Source organism: Melanotaenia boesemani, chromosome 1 (assembly GCF_017639745.1).
Source record: "Melanotaenia boesemani isolate fMelBoe1 chromosome 1, fMelBoe1.pri, whole genome shotgun sequence".
NCBI lineage: Eukaryota > Metazoa > Chordata > Actinopteri > Atheriniformes > Melanotaeniidae > Melanotaenia > Melanotaenia boesemani.
Genome location: NC_055682.1, coordinates 43163680 through 43182419, shown reverse-complemented (window position 1 = coordinate 43182419; position 18740 = coordinate 43163680). Strand labels below are relative to the sequence as shown.

Here is an 18740-nt window from a genome sequence, read left to right as displayed (position 1 = left end):
CTTAAGTTTTTATTATACAGTGCTTCTTCTGATTATTTTGAATTTTGCACCCAGCAAATACCCTAATTTAGAAAAACAAACAAAAAAACTAAAACACTAAAATAAAAACTAAACTAAAACTACGCAAAAAACGAAAACAAATAAAAACTAGAAAATTTGCTCTAAAAACTAATTAAAACTAACTGAATTTGGAAATAAAAAGTAAAAAAAAAAAAAATACTAAAACTAATTAAAAATTCAAATTTATTATAACCTTGGTTATTACAGTGATAAAACTCTAAAATAATGGTCCTGAAAATATTAACAATTGTGATTCCCTTAAGAAATTTAAAAAGATGTATAATAATTATAAACTTGGTCTTTACACTGATGACACCTCATCATCATCAGTGACACCTCGAGAGATAAAAAAAAAACTGACTTTGGTTTAAAATTTTTACTTAGTTTTCTCGTAAAATGATTATCAAATTTAAATTTTGATTTATGTATTCATCTTCTGTTGTTAAAAGGAGTAGGCGTTATATAAGTTTTTGCTTCTGATTATAGCCTTTTGGTTTATTTGGTTTATTTATTTGTCTGTAAATAATTAACCCTAACCCATTTGCTTCCATTGAAGGACCCAATTAACGAACCAACACAACCAAAACATAATGTTACTCATGTTATTAACAATGTTAAATCCATCCATCCATCCATCCATCCATCCATTTTCTGCCGCTTATCCGGAGTCGGGTCAAGGGGGCAGCTGCCTAAGCAGGGAAACCCAGACTTCCCTCTCCCCGGCCACATTCACCAGCTCATCTGGAGGGATCCCGAGGTGTTCCCAGGCCAGCCAAGAGATGTAGTCCATCCAGCGTGTCCTGGTCTTTCCCCGTGGCCTCTTTCCACCTCACCAGGGAGGCGTCCAGGAGGCATCCTAACCAGATGCCCGAGCCACCTCATCTGGCTCCTCTCGATGTGGAGGAGCAGTTAAATTAATCATTAAATTATTTAATATTGATAAATAACGAGTGGTTTGTCTCTTTCTATGTCGGCCCTGCGATGGACTGGTGACCTGTCCAGGTGTACTTGCCTCTCACCTGCTGAAATGCTGGGATAGGCTCCAGCCATTACGCGACCCGTAATGGACTGAGCGCTACAGAAAATGAATGAACGAATGCTAAACTACATAATAAATTAATATAAATTATGTAATATATTATACTTGTATACAGTGGGGCAAAAAAGTATTTGGCGGCCACCCATTGTGCAAGTTTTCCCACTTGAAAAGATGAGAGAGGTCTGTAATTTCCATCACCCCAACTGTGAGAGATAGAATGTGAAAAAAAAATCCAGGAAATCCCATTGTATAATTTTTAAACAAGTTATTTGGAAAAGTAAGTATTTGGCACCTTCAAACAAGCAAGATTTCTTGCTCTCACAGACATGTTATTTCTTCTTTAAGAAGCTCTTCTGTCCTCCGCTCGTTACCTGTATTAAGTGCACCTGTTTGAACTCATTATCTATATAAGAGACACCTGTCCACACCTTTTCTCAGTCAGACTTCTATCTCCACCATGGCCAGGACCAGAGAAATGTCCAAGGACACCAGGGACAAAATTGTAGACCTGCACAAGGCTGGAATGAGCCGGTCTACAACAGACAAGCAGCTTGGTGAGAACAGATCAGCTGGGGGCAATTATTAGAAAATGGAAGAAATACAAGATCACTGATGATCTCGCTCCATCTGGGGCTCCACGCAAGATCTCACCTCGTGGGGTATGGATGATCTTGAGAACAGTAAGGAATCAGCCCAGAACTACACGGAGGGAACTGGTCCATGACAAGAGAGCTGGGACCAGAGTCACAAAGGTTACTCTTAGTATCACACTACTTCGTCATGGATTAAAATCCTGCATTGCGCGAAGGGTCCCCCTGCTTCAGCCAGCACATGTCCAGGCCCGTCTAAAGTTTGCCCGTGACCATCTGGATGATCCAGAGGAGGATTGGGAGAATCTCATGTGGTCAGATGAGACCAATGTAAAACTTTTAGGTATAAACGCCTCTCGCCATATTTGGAGGAGAAAGAATGCTGAGTTGCATCCCAAGAACATAAGACCCACTGTGAAGCACGGGGGTGGAAACATCATGGTTTGGGGCTGCTTTTCTGCAAAGCGACCAGGACGACTGATCCGTGTAAAGGAAAGAATGAATGGGGCCATGTGTGGTGAGATTTTGAGTGAAAACCTCCTTCCATCAGTGAGGGCATTGAAGATGAAACATGGCTGGGTCTTTCAGCATGACAATGATCCCAAACACACCACCCGGGCAGCGAAGGAGTGGCTTCGTAAGAAGCATTTCAAGGTCCTGGAGTGGCCTAGCCAGTCTCCAGATCTCAACCCCATAGAAAATCTTTGGAGGGAGTTGAAGGTCCGTGTTGTCCAGCGACAGCCACAAAACATTACAGCTCTAGAGGAGATCTGCATGGAGGAACGGGCCAAAACACCAGCAACAGTGTGAAACCTGGTCAAGAACTACAGAAAACGTCTGACCTCTGTCACTGCCAACAAAGGGTATATAACAAAGTATTAACATGAGCTTTTGTTATTGGCCAAACACTTATTTTCCACCATAATTTGCAAATAAATTCTTTAAAAATCAAACGATGTGATTTTCTGGATGTTTTTTACATTCTGCCTCTCATCTTTTTAAGTGGGATAACTTGTAGAATCGGTGGCTGCCAAATACTTTTTGCCCCTCTGTGTGTGTATATGTGTGTATAACTAATTTATAATTATTATATTCTATAAATTTTAGTGTAATCAAACAATCTTATATTAATTTATAATTATTATATTATAAAACGTTAATAACATTAACGTGATTAATTATTAGTAAAAGACATTTGAATCACTTAGACCTCTGAAATCTTGCATATCTTTAGTGAATGTAACATCAACAAAGTTGGTTTTATTCTACTTTATAAATGAATATTAAAAAGAAAAAAAAAGCAATCTGAGGCTAAATCTTGTATCTCGCACGTCATACTGTTCAGTCTCCTTTCTAACTTTATGTCAGCGTTATCTGTTGGTTTCTAGCCGGTACACTCCTCATTAATCCTTAAAAATCCAAGAATATCAAATATTACAATATTTTAATGCCACATGTTTTTTATGTATTTAGTTTTGACACATTTCTACTAAAGTGAGGTAAACAAACCTACACTTAAAAACGTACTCTTCCTCACTCAACTGCTGCTTGTTCACCGCCATCTTGTGCAAAATGAATTCTGGGAGGAAAAGGGTCCACCACCAGAACGGATTCTGGCGCCGCGATGACGTATGAAGCCCACGAACATGCACTTCGAAGTTTGCATACCTGAATTGGGACACAGCTTCTGTCTGTTTCATAGTGACTCAGCAGTTACAGAATGTCGCCATAGCAACGTCAATGAGCAGGCTAGCAGCAGTTGTGTGTGTAAGACTGGAGTCACGTACTCACCTCCCCAGATACAGTAATGTATAAGAGCAACAGATTTAATACGGATTTAATGAACGATCCACAGTTTGTATTGGTTTATAAAAACTACGTTTACATAGAGAAATCTTTCATCTATCTGAGTGAAATAAATCTGATGGGAGCTTCCAGGACACGCGTTTACATGGACGCTAAATAAAGTTTTCCAATCAGCGTTTACATGATGGATCATTTGCAGTGCTTTTCACATGCAGTGCCTACGAGTTCGGAATAAGGCCAGGTTCAGATTTTTTGGCCCTACGTGACCTGTATCTGATCTTTTCAGATCTGAACGACTCAGATCTGATTTTTTTAAATGCGACCCAGGCCACTTGGATATGTGTCCTAAACCCGATACGCATCTGATCTTCTGCCATGCAACCACTGCTCCACAAAATGCCACGGCCACAAATCTGGCTCTCCTCTTTTGTAATCGCCTCCTAAAAAAAGGCCATTGAAAACGTGCTGCGACGTCTGGACAATATCTTTAAAACTGCAACATGCGCTCCGCTGTTAAACTCGCTGTCACGCCGTCGAGTCTTCTACGCATGCGGGACACTTTAGATGCTCATAAGTTTCATACAGGTGATCACTTACCTGAGCAGACTCTCAAAAAAATCGGGTTTCACAAAAAACCCGAATTGAGCCTTATGCCCTGCAGTGTAAACCTAACCTAAGAAGCTTTTTTAAATTTATTTTTTATTCTTAACCTTTTGACCGTCAAACTGCTCAATAATCCTGAACTCCTTCAGTTTCTAATTAAAACATTGCATCCACCACCGTCCCGTTGTTTTGCTGCGACCATTTTTCAAGTCTTCCCTGAAACTGTTAACATCATGTAACCCCGACGTGGTTCAGGCCTGCTCAGAGGCAACATGCACCGCAAGGCGATCGCTGTAGACATGGTTATTTTTCCTGCTGATCCAGTCGTGTAAAGGCTTAAACCACCCCTCTACACTGGATTGAAAATTCTGTCAGATCAAGGCCGATCGAATCAGCTGACATGTTTACATGACACATTTTTATTCTGATTGGACTTCCCATCAGATTAAAAGTGCTCCACGCGAACGTAGCTAGTCCATCTGCAGCCCCTCCCTCACCACAGGTGCTCCATCCTTAGCCGGGTAGTAGCTGCATTGGCACTAGGGCTGGGCGATTAATCGATAAAATCGATAAATCGAATTTTCCATTTCTGGAGATTTCTTTTTATGAAAATCGGGATTTTTTTCCATAGTTAGTTAGCAGCAGACTTAGCCCTCCCTCCACACTAGAATGGTGTTTGTCTGACAGAATTTCAGTGAAGTGACCCTTTACTCATGCCTGGGATTTAGCTGTGCGTATAACTGCAGTGAGAAATGCTGCTCTCTACGAGATGCAGAAGTCAGCTTAACCCACAAACCCTAGTTAAGAGACAACCTTCATCAGGGGAATTATTCCTGCAGTGGATCCTGTATAAGGATCCAGATGGAAAGAGATCACGGATGCATTGTGTCGCATATTTCAATGTAAGATATGAAGTCGTTTATATGGTGGAAAAGCTATGACATTATATGCTTTATTTTGCTGGCATTCATCTATATAAACAAATAAATGTTTTTAATAAGTTTATGTTTTGTAAAAGAAAAGAAAAAAATCGATTAAAATCGGAAATCGGATTTGGTTATAAAAAATCGGAGATTTTATTTTTAAGCCTTATCGCCCAGCCCTAATTGGCACCCATCAAAACATCTTGAGAAATGTTCTAGTTCCTCATCGCTGCATGGCTGAAAAGCAAGCAGCTATACAGCAGCGACCTGCTGGACCAACACTGGTTGGTAGTGACCAGCATGGCAGCTACTCTCCAAGCAGCAGCGTCCGCCAACCCGGAGCAGTCTGAGCATGTCTTACTTCCCCACGCTGCAGGACACTTCAGGACGGCCTTTCAGCTTTGTCTTATTTTCCTTTTTTAGCACAACCCAGTAAAAGAAAAAAAGGTTTACCTTTTTATATTTTATACAGGCTACACAGAATTTCACCGACATAAGCGTAAACTATGCAGCTGTATGTTTTCCAGCAGTGACGGCTCTTACTTACCTGATATCGTATTTGGACAGCTGTATTTGGACAGATGTCCAGGAAACCTGGGTGGGTTTTAATTTGATTGCAGTCTTTAAACACATTGACGTCATCGACACAAACACTTAAAAGGACTCCCAGGGAGATACCCCCTTTACTGAAATATAGACATAGTAAGGTTTCCAATAGAATTACTAGTCTGTTTTTAGTCTGTAGTGTGTCATGTATTCATGAGCTCTGTATCTATAACAGGTAACGCACCCGTTACAGCATTACCGTGGGAATACGACACACAAGGACTAAACATCAGGCGACAGCTACACCCAGCTGTGAAGTCACGTTGCATCCGAACTATCGCTGACTCGCTGACGGGGTAACCGTCTCAACAGACATTCGGGGAAATATAGGTCCTACATCTAAACCTGTAAAAATGTTCAGCGCACCGAGAAAAAACAGTCACGCTTCACGTTGATAATCAGAAATAATTTCACACAAATCTCACACATGCAGAGAACTCACTCTTTGCGCCCCCTGGTGGTCCCATAACCCAATAAGGATTTCTTACATCTTTATGTTTGTATGTTTTTTTTAGATTTATAGAAATACTTAAAGTAGCATTTAAAGGGTTAAACGTCTTAAAATAATTGGTTGGTAGTTTTGAGCAAGTCTAAAAGTGCTCAAATGTTTCATGAAAAAAAATTCTGACGTCTGATGATGTTATTTATAGCAGTTTTGTGCATACATGGGTCATTCTCCAACTACAGAAGAATTTGTGTCCCAGGCAGAAATAAGAAAAATAAAAATACATTTGTCTTTTTTTATCTTTGCCACATCTACTTGACACCAAAAGGAACATACAAAAAATAAATGATAGATCAATTATTATAATTGTTATATAAAATGTGGTTTTGTATGAGTGGATTTTGTGATATAGCCCTTGTCCCTGTGCCAGATTTTTGACATTCATTCCCTCATGATATTGAGTTCAGTTTTGATTAAATACTAACTTTATGGACAAATGGCAGAAAAATGCCTTATTTTACTGAAATACATCTTGTGTTTGTAAGATATATTAGTATTTTATGTTTTTTTTCATAAAAGTATGCCTGTCCCTAGGGGTCACTGTCATTTCCACCACACAACACAAAATGAATCTTTTTGGGGTTTTTTAACATTTACAACTGCAACCAAAGCAGCTGCCATGAGACAGGGGAGCACGTGGCAGGAGGGAAGAGTTAGCTCCCTGGAAGCAAGGGAAACAAGAAAGAAATCAAGGTAAATCTTGGCAAAACCAAGAGTAGGTTTATTGATGGTCATTACCGAACAGCTCATATTTCCACTGAATGTAGAAATAATGAGAAGAATCATATTTTGTATTTTGAGTACATTTATTGCTAACTCTGAAATAGTGATTAGCATGCTAATATATCATGAGATTTTTTTTTTTAAAAAGTACACATTGTCATTTCCACAACAGTCATTTCCATCACATTGTTTATTGTGATGGAAATGACAATGCCAGTGTCATGAATGCATTTACCTGGCTTATATCATTTATAATACTGTGTATTAAGTTAAATTAAGTTTATGAAATAATAAATTAAGTTATAAAAAACATTTAATCAAACACTTGATGTTGTATGTACATCATAGGTAAAGATATAATACGTAGATAAGTATCTGTTACTTAAATGTGACACCATCTGTTCTTTAGATGGCATGCAAGACCACAGCAGAGAGATCGAAAGCATACAGAGAGAGGATTGAATCAGATCCTCTTAAATACCAAGAGTTTCTCAGAAAAGACAGAGAAAGATACCTGAAAAAAAAGAACAAGGTGTTGTCAAGTCTGTGACAGAAATGACACACAGAGAGAAAAGAAAAGTCAGAAGACAATGGCGAATTATTCAACAAAACAGACGCAGAAAGTTGAAAAGACTGGCTGAAGTTGAGAATTTTATGGCTACAACGCCACCACAGTCACCAGAAGACATTGGAGTTGACCCAGAAACTGTCTCGCCAGACAATTCTAGCCTCACTGAGCCACCTGACACACCTCACCTGCTTACACCCAAAAACTGTACGCAGAGAAGAGGGAGGAAAAGGGTTGCAAAGACAAGGGCAAAGGTCTATAGAGATCTTTATGCAACTACTGTAAAACCCGAAGATGCTTTACGGAAGGTAGAAAAATACAAGAAAAGATGTGACCGACTGAAGAAAATGGAAATGACCAATACACCAGAGCTCAAAACCAAACAGATTAAGCAAAGAACAAAGGATTTAAGAAGAACACTCCTGTTTCATAACACAATTATTTCACAAAAGAAATACCAAAATATGCACACTGCTAGAGATCGGCAAGTGATCTCCAAAGTTGTAGCTGGTAAGCTACTGAAGAAAAACCGCCTGATCTGCTTTGCCAAAAAGGAGTTTGGGTTCTCACCTAAGCAAATAAAAACAAATCTGACAAGGGCCACTAAACTCCAGTATACCAGAAAAATTCAGTCTAACAAAATCAGCAAAGAAGCAGAGGAGAAGATAAAATCATTTCTTGAGCGTGATGACAACAGTAGAATAACAACTGGAAAGAAGGAGACGATTACAAAGAGCAAAAAAAGTGCAAAAACGCTTCCTGCTTGACTCCATGGTGATACGTCACCAGAAGTTTAGAATGGAGCATCCCGAGATCGGAGTTTGTTATAGCAAATTTAGCAAAAATCGACCCTTCTGGATTATTAAGCCAACAATAAAGGATAGAGACACATGCCTTTGCAAAATACATGCAAACAGCCAGTTTATGGCAGACAAACTGTTTTATCACAAAGTAATAAAAAGTACAATCTGAATGACCTAATGGAGTCTGTGACATGCACAAGTTCAACAAAGGAGTGCCTGTCCAGAGAATGCCCTGACTGCAAGGACAAGGAGCTGCCGACCTCTGACTTTGAGGCAGGAGAGCAGACCTGGTGGTTTGAATGGAGAAGCAAGACTGAGGAGAGGGAGAAAACAAAAAAAGATGGAACAAAAGAACAGTTTAAAGTTCACCTCACAATCAAAGAAAAAGTCCATGGGACTGTACAGACACTGCTGGATGATTTTTCAGACCAACTTCACAAAAAGATGGGAAAGCACATCTACAACATCATTCATCAGTACTCTGCTCTCAGAACCCTAAAGGAAAATCTAAAAGATGATGATATTGTCTTGCAAATCGATTTTGCAGAAAACTATAAATGTAAATACGCAAATGAGATCCAAGCAGTACAGTTTGGTGATTCCCACCAACAGGTCACTCTCCACACAGGTGTAGCTCACACCAAAACTGGGGTGGTGTCTCTCTGTTCCATTAGCTCATCAATGCGTCATGATCCATCAGCTATTTGGGCTCATCTCAACACAGTGCTACCCTACCTCAAAGAACTCAACCCAGCAGCAACCACACTTCATGTCATCAGGGATGGCCCAACCACCCAGTACAGGTCCAAGAAAAACTTCTTTTTCTTAAGCAAAATTCCTTTTCAGATTGGATTCAAAAGGATCACTTGGAACTTTCTGGAGGCAGGACATGGAAAAGGCCCAGCTGATGGGATTGGTACAGCTGTTAAACGGCAGGCTGACTCAATGGTTGCAAATGGCACTGATCTTCCAAATGGAAGGGTGCTGTATGAGCAACTCTCAAAACAGCCATCCACTGTGAAGCTGATGTGTATCACTGAGAAGGAGACTGAGGTAATGGACAGTCTCCTTCCTCAAGACATGCAGACTATTCGAGGCACAATGCAGATACATCAGGTAATTTTCAGCACATCCAGACAAGAATTTTTTTTATTAGAAAATGGTTTGATGTGTTGAGATATGATGCTTAGTGGTGTAATCTTAGTACCATGTGTTCCACTAGATTGTCTCTGAAAGACCAGGAGACATATCTTGGCGGATTCTCAGCTGCTTTTGCTCAGAGCCCCAGGTTTGCAGATGTTTTGGTCCCCAGACAGTGGACATGGCAGTAACAGGTGACACTGAGACTCAAGCATCCACAAGCACACCTCTCACCACAGCTCATCCCATTGCAGACCTTCATAAGGGACTGATTGGAAAATGGTGTGTGGTGACATATGACGGGGACCCGTATCCTGGCATTATTCAGGATGTTGGCTCTGCCAGCTGTGCTCTGGTTAAAACCATGAGTTGCATTGGGAAAAACAGGTTTTTCTGGCCAATGAGGGAGGACATTATCTGGTACCGACCAGAAAATATCCTCAGAGTGGTCCCAGAGCCTCAGCCGGTAACAAAGAGGCACATGATGTTGGATCCCGCAGTTTGGGCAGAAATCTGCTGTTCTTGATTGTGAAGGATAACAGTTTATCATGTTAAAGCACTTGTTTCAGAAAGATTGATGAATGTTGATGTTTCAGTATGGAAAAATCTATGGTTTGATCACTTGTTCAGTTAACTTTTTTATAATTAGCGCTTTTTTTAAATAAATGATTTTTTTAAATAAAGCTGAAACAGCGTTATGTTATGTTCACAAAACTTGTTTTTTGTAAAGCTGGGGTGCCCAAGTCCGGGAGTCCTCGAGATCTACCATCCTGCAACTTTTAGATGTAACCCTTCTCCAACACACCTGAATCAAATGACCGGCTTCTTACCAGGCCTCTGTAGAGCTGAATGACATGCAGATGACATTTAATTTAGGTGTGTTGGAGAAGGGTTGCATACAAAAGTTGCAGGATGGTAGATCTTGAGGACCGGACTTGGGCACCCCTGTTGTAAAGCATAATAAAAGTGAACATTGTTCAGCAATGTTACATGTCTGTTCCAACACACAATGTCATCTCCATCACAAGACATATTATTGCATAAAATTCATAATAATAACACAGTCACACTAATAAAATGTCAGAGCCTTGAAAATGATGTTGTTATAGTTACAGTTCATTTCCTGAATTGAAAAACTCATGATTGTGTCATGTAGAAACTTGATTGAAAGACTTCATGAAAACAGTTCAAATGAATTTTCCATCTAATCAGTGGCAGAAAACTATTTTTAAAATGCTTGAAAAAAAAATACAATAATATATTTACATTTATCTACATGTGGAATTTCATTAAATGTTTCAATAACATGGGTTATGGGAGTAGTTTTGTTTGAAAAGCAGTTTTTTGCAGTGTGACGGAAATGATGTTTCCCCCTGAATGTTGGACTAAAATGACAAAAAATCTATAATATTTAAATAATTTAATTAAAACCACTATCAGAAAGTGTTTCCACACATTATGGAGAAATAAAACATATCAAAATATTTCTAAAAATTTGTGTTAGATTTTCTAAAAATTTTCCAGACCAAATCTGACTGTAGTTGGAGAATGACCACAGGGGCGCCAAAGGACGTTTCTCACGCTGCAAACAAAATGGAATTAAATAAGTTTAGTTGATAATCTTTGACATATGGAAGTGTCTGATCACCACCAAAGAGCCGTTGACAGAATATTCAGCACATGAAAAATAATTCGGTTTTCCTGTTTGTTGTAATGAAAGAGGCAGTAATTCCAATATTCATCCTGGCATTTCAAGGGTTAAAAATCCTATAAATGATTGAATATTTGGTATTTTTGAGCAGGATGGAAGTTGTTTAAATAACTTATGAAAATGAAAAGAGCAGAAAAATATACTGATGTTTGATGATTTTATAGCAGTTTTTGTGAATGAAGGGTACCAGGTCTGAGGAGGGCATGAGCCTAGGAACGTCATGATTACACATTTTTTTGGTATGATTATTGTCAAAGAAATAATCACGATATTACGATTACCATGATTATTATGTGTAAATCAGTTTTTCAGCACTATAATGTGTCAAATGGCCTGAACACTCCTTATATGCCCCTTAGTTTTTATTTCTGTTCTCATGTAAAAAAACTAAGGCTAGGTTCACACTGCAGGACATGATGCTCAATTCGGATTTTTTTGTGAAATCGGATTTTTTTGAGAGTCCGCTCACATTTCCAATTAAATGCGACTTGAATGCGATCTCCTGTATGAACCTAATGCACCAAAATTGTCCCACATGCGTAGAAGACACGACGTGAGCGTGACGTGTGACGTCTTCGTGTTTGCGGAAGTAAACATGGACGGTAACAACGAAGCTTATGTTGCAATTTTTAATTTATTATCCAACCGTAGCACATTTTAAATAACATCATTTTAAGGAGGAGATTGCAAAAGAGGAGAACCAGATTTTTGGCCGTGGCATTTTGTGGAGCAGCAGCAGGAACGTCTGTACAGAGAATCGTGGGTAAGGAGTCGCAGGCAGGAGTGGTGGAGAGTGGTGTGAGGCCTTTACAGATAAGAGTTTATAAACAATGTCGTGTGTGATGTGTGGGTCGGGATCAGATACGTATCAGATTTAGGACCACGTATCCAAGTGGCCTGGGTCGCATTTGAAAAGATCAGATCTGTGTTGTTCAGACTGTCAGGAAAAGATCAGATACAGGTAGCATAGCGCCAAAAAATCAGATCTGGGTCACTTCAGCCTGCAGTGTGAACGTAGAGTTAGTTATATGACAACAAAGTAAAGTAAGAAGTCTGATTCCAGCCAAATCTTTTCTGTAAAGAATAAATAAATCCTAACATTAACTGTGGATTTCTCTCCGATTAAAAGGCTGCAGGACCTCTACCTGGACGTGGGGACTTCGTTCTGGAAAGCACGTTGTAAAAGTGGTTTTGAACATTTCTTTTCAACCTGAGTAGAGCGTTTAGAAACGCAGCATAACATCCAGCTAGCTCGGACTTCCAGCTGTGCTTTGACAGAGTAGCTGCTATTTGTTTGGGACATAAATAAAACTACATTCATGAAAATAAATAAGACGTATATCTGGAATGAAACGCTGTTTCTTCTGCGGGCTGTGACTACTTCACACCGACCACTGAAAGCCATGGACCTCGTGTCAGATGGATTACGTTTGAACAGCGAGACTACCCGTCACAAAAGACGGATTAATTTGGTTTTATGTTTAATCTGTTTAACGTAACGTTTAGCAAACAAATCAACCCGAGTCGGATGTTGTGCTGATCCGCTGATATAGTTAATACATAATATTTTATATAAAGGCCGATATATTTTTAATTTATCATAAAACAGTTAATGCTGTCAAGTGTCGGAGTTGTGTTGATGTCATAGCCCCCCCCCCCCCCCCCCCCCCCCATGAAGTGGTAATCACAGTCACCATTAGTATTCTCCTTTTTATTTAACTTTTTCTCCTCTACCTAACATTTTTATTTCATTCTATTTAATCTATTCTATTTAACAAAGTTGTTACCCATGCCATATTAGAAATCTGAATTTAACATTATCTTGACAAAAGAACCTTATTTTAGGCATGTAGGTGCTTCATCACAGCAGTGAACAGAATCCACTAAAAAGCCCTTTATCCTCCTTATTTATGAAGCTTCTGTTCTCCAGCCTGGGATGCTGCAGGATGCCTCCTATAACACACATTAACCACTCATTTACGTTAGCATAGACTGTATAGACAACAAATGCCACGCAGTGGCAGTTTTCCCTTAGTCTCACTTAATAAATGAATTTGATAGTAATTTAATAAGTTTATAAAGACAAACACAGTATTCACTCGGTCCAAACATCATTACATTTGTTGTTGTAAACTAACAGGCCTCCAATTTACTCCACTAATACATCCATACAGTCACACACATTCACACACAGTCGACATGCTAACACACCTGCGCGCGCCGACTGTAGGCGCAAACACACCTGCGCGCGCCGACTGTAGGCGGTAACACACCTGCGCGCGCCGACTGTAGGCGCAAACACACCTGCGCGCGCCGACTGTAGGCGGTAACACACCTGCGCGCGCCGACTGTAGGCGGTAACACACCTGCGCGCGCCGACTGTAGGCGGTAACACACCTGCGCGCGCCGACTGTAGGGGGTAACACACCTGCGTGCGCCGACTGTAGGGGGTAACACACCTGCGCGCGCCGACTGTAGGCGGTAACACACCTGCGCGCGCCGACTGTTGGCGCTAACACACCTGCGTGCGCCGACTGTAGGCGCTAACACACCTGCGCGCGCCGACTGTAGGCGCTAACACACCTGCGCGCGCCGACTGTAGACGCTAACACACCTGCGCGCGCCGACTGTTGGCGCTAACACACCTGCGCGCGCCGACTGTTGGCGCTAACACACCTGCGCGCGCCATGTAGGGGGTAACACACCTGCGCGCGCCATGTAGGGGGTAACACACCTGCGCGCGCCGACTGTAGGCGCAAACACACCTGCGCGCGCCGACTGTAGGCGCAAACACACCTGCGCGCGCCGACTGTAGGCGCAAACACACCTGCGCGCGCCGACTGTTGGCGCTAACACACCTGCGCGCGCCGACTGTAGGCGCAAACACACCTGCGCGCGCCGACTGTAGACGCTAACACACCTGCGCGCGCCGACTGTAGGCGGTAACACACCTGCGCGCGCCGACTGTAGGCGGTAACACACCTGCAGCACTCTGTTGGACGTGATGTTAGCCTGTTAGCTTAGCTGTTTACAACCTGAAGAAGGCTGCATAACGGCTGTGACGTGACTTAAATTGTGTGATGAAATCATGTACTTGTATTCAAACAAAATGACTTAAAAAAAAATATATATATATACATATATATATATAAATATATATATATGCACTGCCTCTAGCACTACATGACGGCACCTGGTTCCAACTGGACTCCAGCAGTATGACTACAACTTAATGATGACGTCCATCTTGTTTGAATGCTTGTGTTGTTCTTCCTCTCGAATGTAAGTCGCTTTGGATAAAAGCATCTGCTAAATGACTGTAGAATAGAATAGAATAAAATAGAACTTAACAATACAATAATATTAAGTATCATTATTATTAAATAATGATACTTAATATTATTGTATTGATCAGTTATTAAGTTCAGTATTATTTAAATCAGCTTTTATGATTATCGTTAAGCTATTTATATTCAATATCACTGATTTGTCATGAATCAGTTCAATAAGCTTTAAATTTATGTATTATGAATTTTTGTTAAGTTTATTTTTTAAACAATAAAATAAAAAGCAAAAATCAGGGCGTATGATCCCACCAAAGGCTGTAATGCTGTGGCACAAAGACTGTGCCAAGGACGAGTCTGATCAGGTTTTAGTTCATAAATTCAGACATTAACACTTTATCAAATAAAACCATTTTCCTTGTTGCCTTTGTTTAATGTTGCTGTGACTTCCACTTTCAGTTTGGATACAACACAACATGGTATTATAGAAAATAACGTGCGTAGAGGTATGTGTGTGTGTGTAAAATAATTTAATAATTTGGCCAGTAAAAAATGTGTTTGTTTCATCTAGCGGCCAACTTGGTCTGTGAGTCAAAAAGTTGATTTCAGACACTGGTTATCACTCCAGACACATTTCTAGATGCTGTCAGTGTCCTGTCACAGCTGACAGCTTGTGTGTTTGTGTGCCAACAGACCAGGAAAGAGACACCTTCAACAGGTGTAAACTTCAAAGTCTGCTTTCAAAATCAAAAGCAGCTGCTGAACATTTTATCACACAGCGTCACATGAAATGTCATCACTGCTGTCTGGAGCTCAGATGGATTCATTATCATTACTGTTGATCAGTGATCTGAAAGTTAAACTCTGAGCCACAACACCAGATAAACCTAAAATCTGTCTGGTTTTTTCTTCTTTTTTCCTCTCCACGGAGAGCAAAGCTAAGCTCCTTTCACATTTAAATAAGCAGTATTACATAATTATATATTCTGGGGCTTTAAAAGTATCTCCGGATAATTCAGGTTAGACTTGCAGACTACAGACAAATGGACCAACTAGACCCAAACAGAGCAGGTAAATGTGGACCAGGACCAGGATGAAGTCGGGCTGGTGTGTGTACACACAAACTAAAGTAAACTTCTACAAAGCGGCTCCACTTTTAACACTGAGCCAACAACATCTTTAGAAAGTTAGGATTTCTGTTTCATATCTTCCTGGCAGAGCCGCTGTACGCGCGCGCTGTGTCCGGCCATACTTCACGTACCTTCTCCGCCCTCCGCTCCTCGCGCTTGCCCCTCTTCTTTCTCCTCTCCTCGGCCGTCAGCCATGACTCCAAAGTCTCTAAAAGCGAAAAATGCTACTTTAAATAACTGTTTCCGACATATGACCCGGGCTCAGTCGAGTCAAACTGGTAAACGTTGGATGTTTTCCTCCCCGTCCTCTTCACCTTCCTCCACACAGAACGCGGAAGTAAGGCGGGGGCATCGTAGACGGGCCGGTGTCGTGCCGACAAAAGCACCCCTACATGAAAAGCACCCCTTACAAGGAGCGTAGTGACCGCCAGTCGCCTGTTGATGGCGCATTCATGTTACTACCCTTGATAACTTCCCAACTTACCAACCTGTTGATATTGATTTTTAAAAAATGAAAATGAAATAGTCTAACAGTACATGGTGTGTACATGGTCTGACTGTAATCTCAAAAGTAAAAAATGCTGGGACCAAAAGGGTCCGATTTACTAGGAGGTGCATGGAAAACATTATTCTATTGGGCCAAAAACCTGGTAAGAAATGTGAGGATGTGGAAAACAGTCATGAAGTGACTGTAAAGTAGCTCAGAGTGATGGAAAAGCATCCTGACTGAGTATCACACAGTAACTTAGGCTGTCTGCTTTAAATTGGATGACATGTTATGAGTGACAGTGTAGTGTTGTCTCCCAGCGATCAAAGGTTTCAGCAAGTTTAATGACTTCCGGGAAAATCGGCAGTGCGCCGGTGTTGTGCCAAAAAAGCACCCCCCTCACGAGGAGTTACAGCCACTCGCCTGCGGACGGCACGTAGCTGTGCGTGCTGCTCATATTCAGGACCCTTTGTCCTTTATGGTGAGTGGACAGTGCCACAGATTACCTGCTACAGAGACTGTGTTCGCTGGAGAAGCTGAGCTGCAACACTAACGTGGGAATGACGCCGTCTGGGAAGAGTTTGACTAGGATCATGGAGATGGACTAGGACTAGTATCTATGTAGGCTACTTGTCCGCCACATATTTGGACTTTGGTTTTCTGGAGTTTTGCTTGAATGTCCGGTTTCTTTTAGATAACCATTTCAACAATATATTGTGTGCATGCATGCATGTATTTTCTCTTCATATGTTTTTATATGACACTGTAATTTTCTAAACTTTTGCTAAAAAGCTTGTGTAAGTGGAGACTTCCAGCTTCTTTTTAATTAAAGAAATGACCTTTCATATAGTTGGAAGTCCGAGAACAAAAACAGGAGCATCTGTATGAAATGATTAGAAACTTGTTCGAAGTTCAGGTCACAGGTAAAGCAAACACAGCGCAGGGCTCAGGATGAAAGATCACCTCCGTCAGCCTGAGCCCCGAGCAGTGACGCAGATATTTTATCTATTTTTTCTATCGATGTGCTGTTTAGAATGTGAATGTTTGTCTGATGCAGCACATCTGGCAGATATCAAACTGATTCTTACTAACATCTGGTTCTTTCCTTAAGTCGCTCTGTGTATCTTAACATGATGATTCTTATCTGACATTCTGATGTACTGAGAAAGTTCTCAGCTGAAGGACACAATGAGACATAAAGGTCTCATAAAGTCGAAGTGCTTTACTAAAGTAAAAACAAATCAAAGTTGCATGTCTGACAACTCTGTTGTGGGTCTGGACGCCCTGCTGCTCCAAAACGGTCGTTGCAGTTTCACAATCATCCAGTAGGGGGCAATGTTGCAGACATGTCTTGGGCCTGGGAGTGTGGGTCCAGAACTGCAGGTCTGAATCTGCAGGTCTCCAGATTCTACTTTGGGATTAAAGGCCAGAATGTGCTGGTATATTACCTTCTGCAGCTGCTTTAGCTCAGGGTGAGACTAGTGTGAAAAACAAATAACAGAAAAAAACACAACTTATTGTATTAATTAAAATGTTGTATTTAACATTTCCAGCTATCTATGAAAATGTTTAATTGCTGTAGATTTGTTAAAGTTGCAATGCATACTGTTGATTAAAGTTATGATAAAATGATGACAAACATAGTTGAATTTACACTTCCCACCAAAAATTCACAGTTATTTCATTTTGAAGGTTAGGGAAGTAGAAGGTAATGTATACTTGTACCAAAACAAAGGGCCAAGTTAGGATTTTTAACATGATCTTTAGTCATAATAAAGAAATTATACAGAAACCAAAACAATCCAGTAGAACATTAAAACAATAAAAAAAATTAATTGAAACAAGACAAAAGGGTTTTAAATAAAAGAACTGCAATAAAACAACACAACTCCAAACCCGTCTGTCATAATAACGAACTTGTCCAGGTCCAGAAATCTTTTCTGGCCCAGAGATTTAAAGCAATTTGACTTCTACGTTTCACCATGATGATAATACTAATACTACTGCTTATAATAATATTACTAATACAAATAAAACAATATAATATTATTAATGCTGGGCAACGATTAAAATTTTTAATCGCGATTAATCGCATGACATGCTGCGATTAATCGCATCGTTACGCGCAAAATGTTTCTTTCCTTTAAAAAGAGGCCTACAGCTATAAAAAGAAAATGCAGTAAGTTTTGGTTTACAAACATCAGGGGTTTCCAACCTGCAACTCTGGAGCTGCAAGTGTCTCTCTGGACCTTCTACAATGTCTCTAAATACGTGGCTAAAATATTTTTTAAATCTTTCCTTCTTGTCATTAGATTGGAAACCATGGACTTTTTTTCCTTTCTTTTACATCATTTTCCACTAATATCTACATTCCTTAGCAGAAAGTCTGTCTATCCTCATTTTTATAAGGTTTTATGTTTTTCTTTATTTTAAAACCTTAAAAATGGAAATAAAAATGTGGCTCTTCATAAAAATTTATATTAACCTGCCTTTTTGAAAAGTCTGGTAACATTTGTGTCTCTAAAGGAGTTTTATTTAGCTGGCTGAGAGAAAAATGGCTCTTTGGTTTGGAAAGGCTGCAGACCCCTGCACTAAACACATAAACAGGTTTACCAGCAATTTTCTCTTTAAACAGCAACAGTTAAAATATTTCTTCATATATAAAACCACATATTTATGAGAAAGAAGGATGAAATGTTCAGGATTTACTAACTAAAAGGTAAAAAGTCAGCAGGATGAATTTAAAGCTGTGAAGCTGCTTC

General features: G+C 40.2%; 1 protein-coding gene across 1 annotated transcript in view; it reads right to left on the bottom strand.

Moving 5' to 3' along the window:
• zgc:153993 (uncharacterized protein LOC767645 homolog) overlaps window positions 1-15851 on the bottom strand; it is a 55868-nt gene extending 40017 nt beyond the window's left edge. Inside the window, exon 1 of the mRNA XM_041991016.1 lies at window positions 15623-15851. Coding sequence (XP_041846950.1) covers window positions 15623-15686 — 64 coding nt within the window. The 5' untranslated portion in view covers window positions 15687-15851. The remainder of the gene's footprint in view (window positions 1-15622) is intronic.
• Window positions 15852-18740: the final 2889 nt, after the last annotated feature.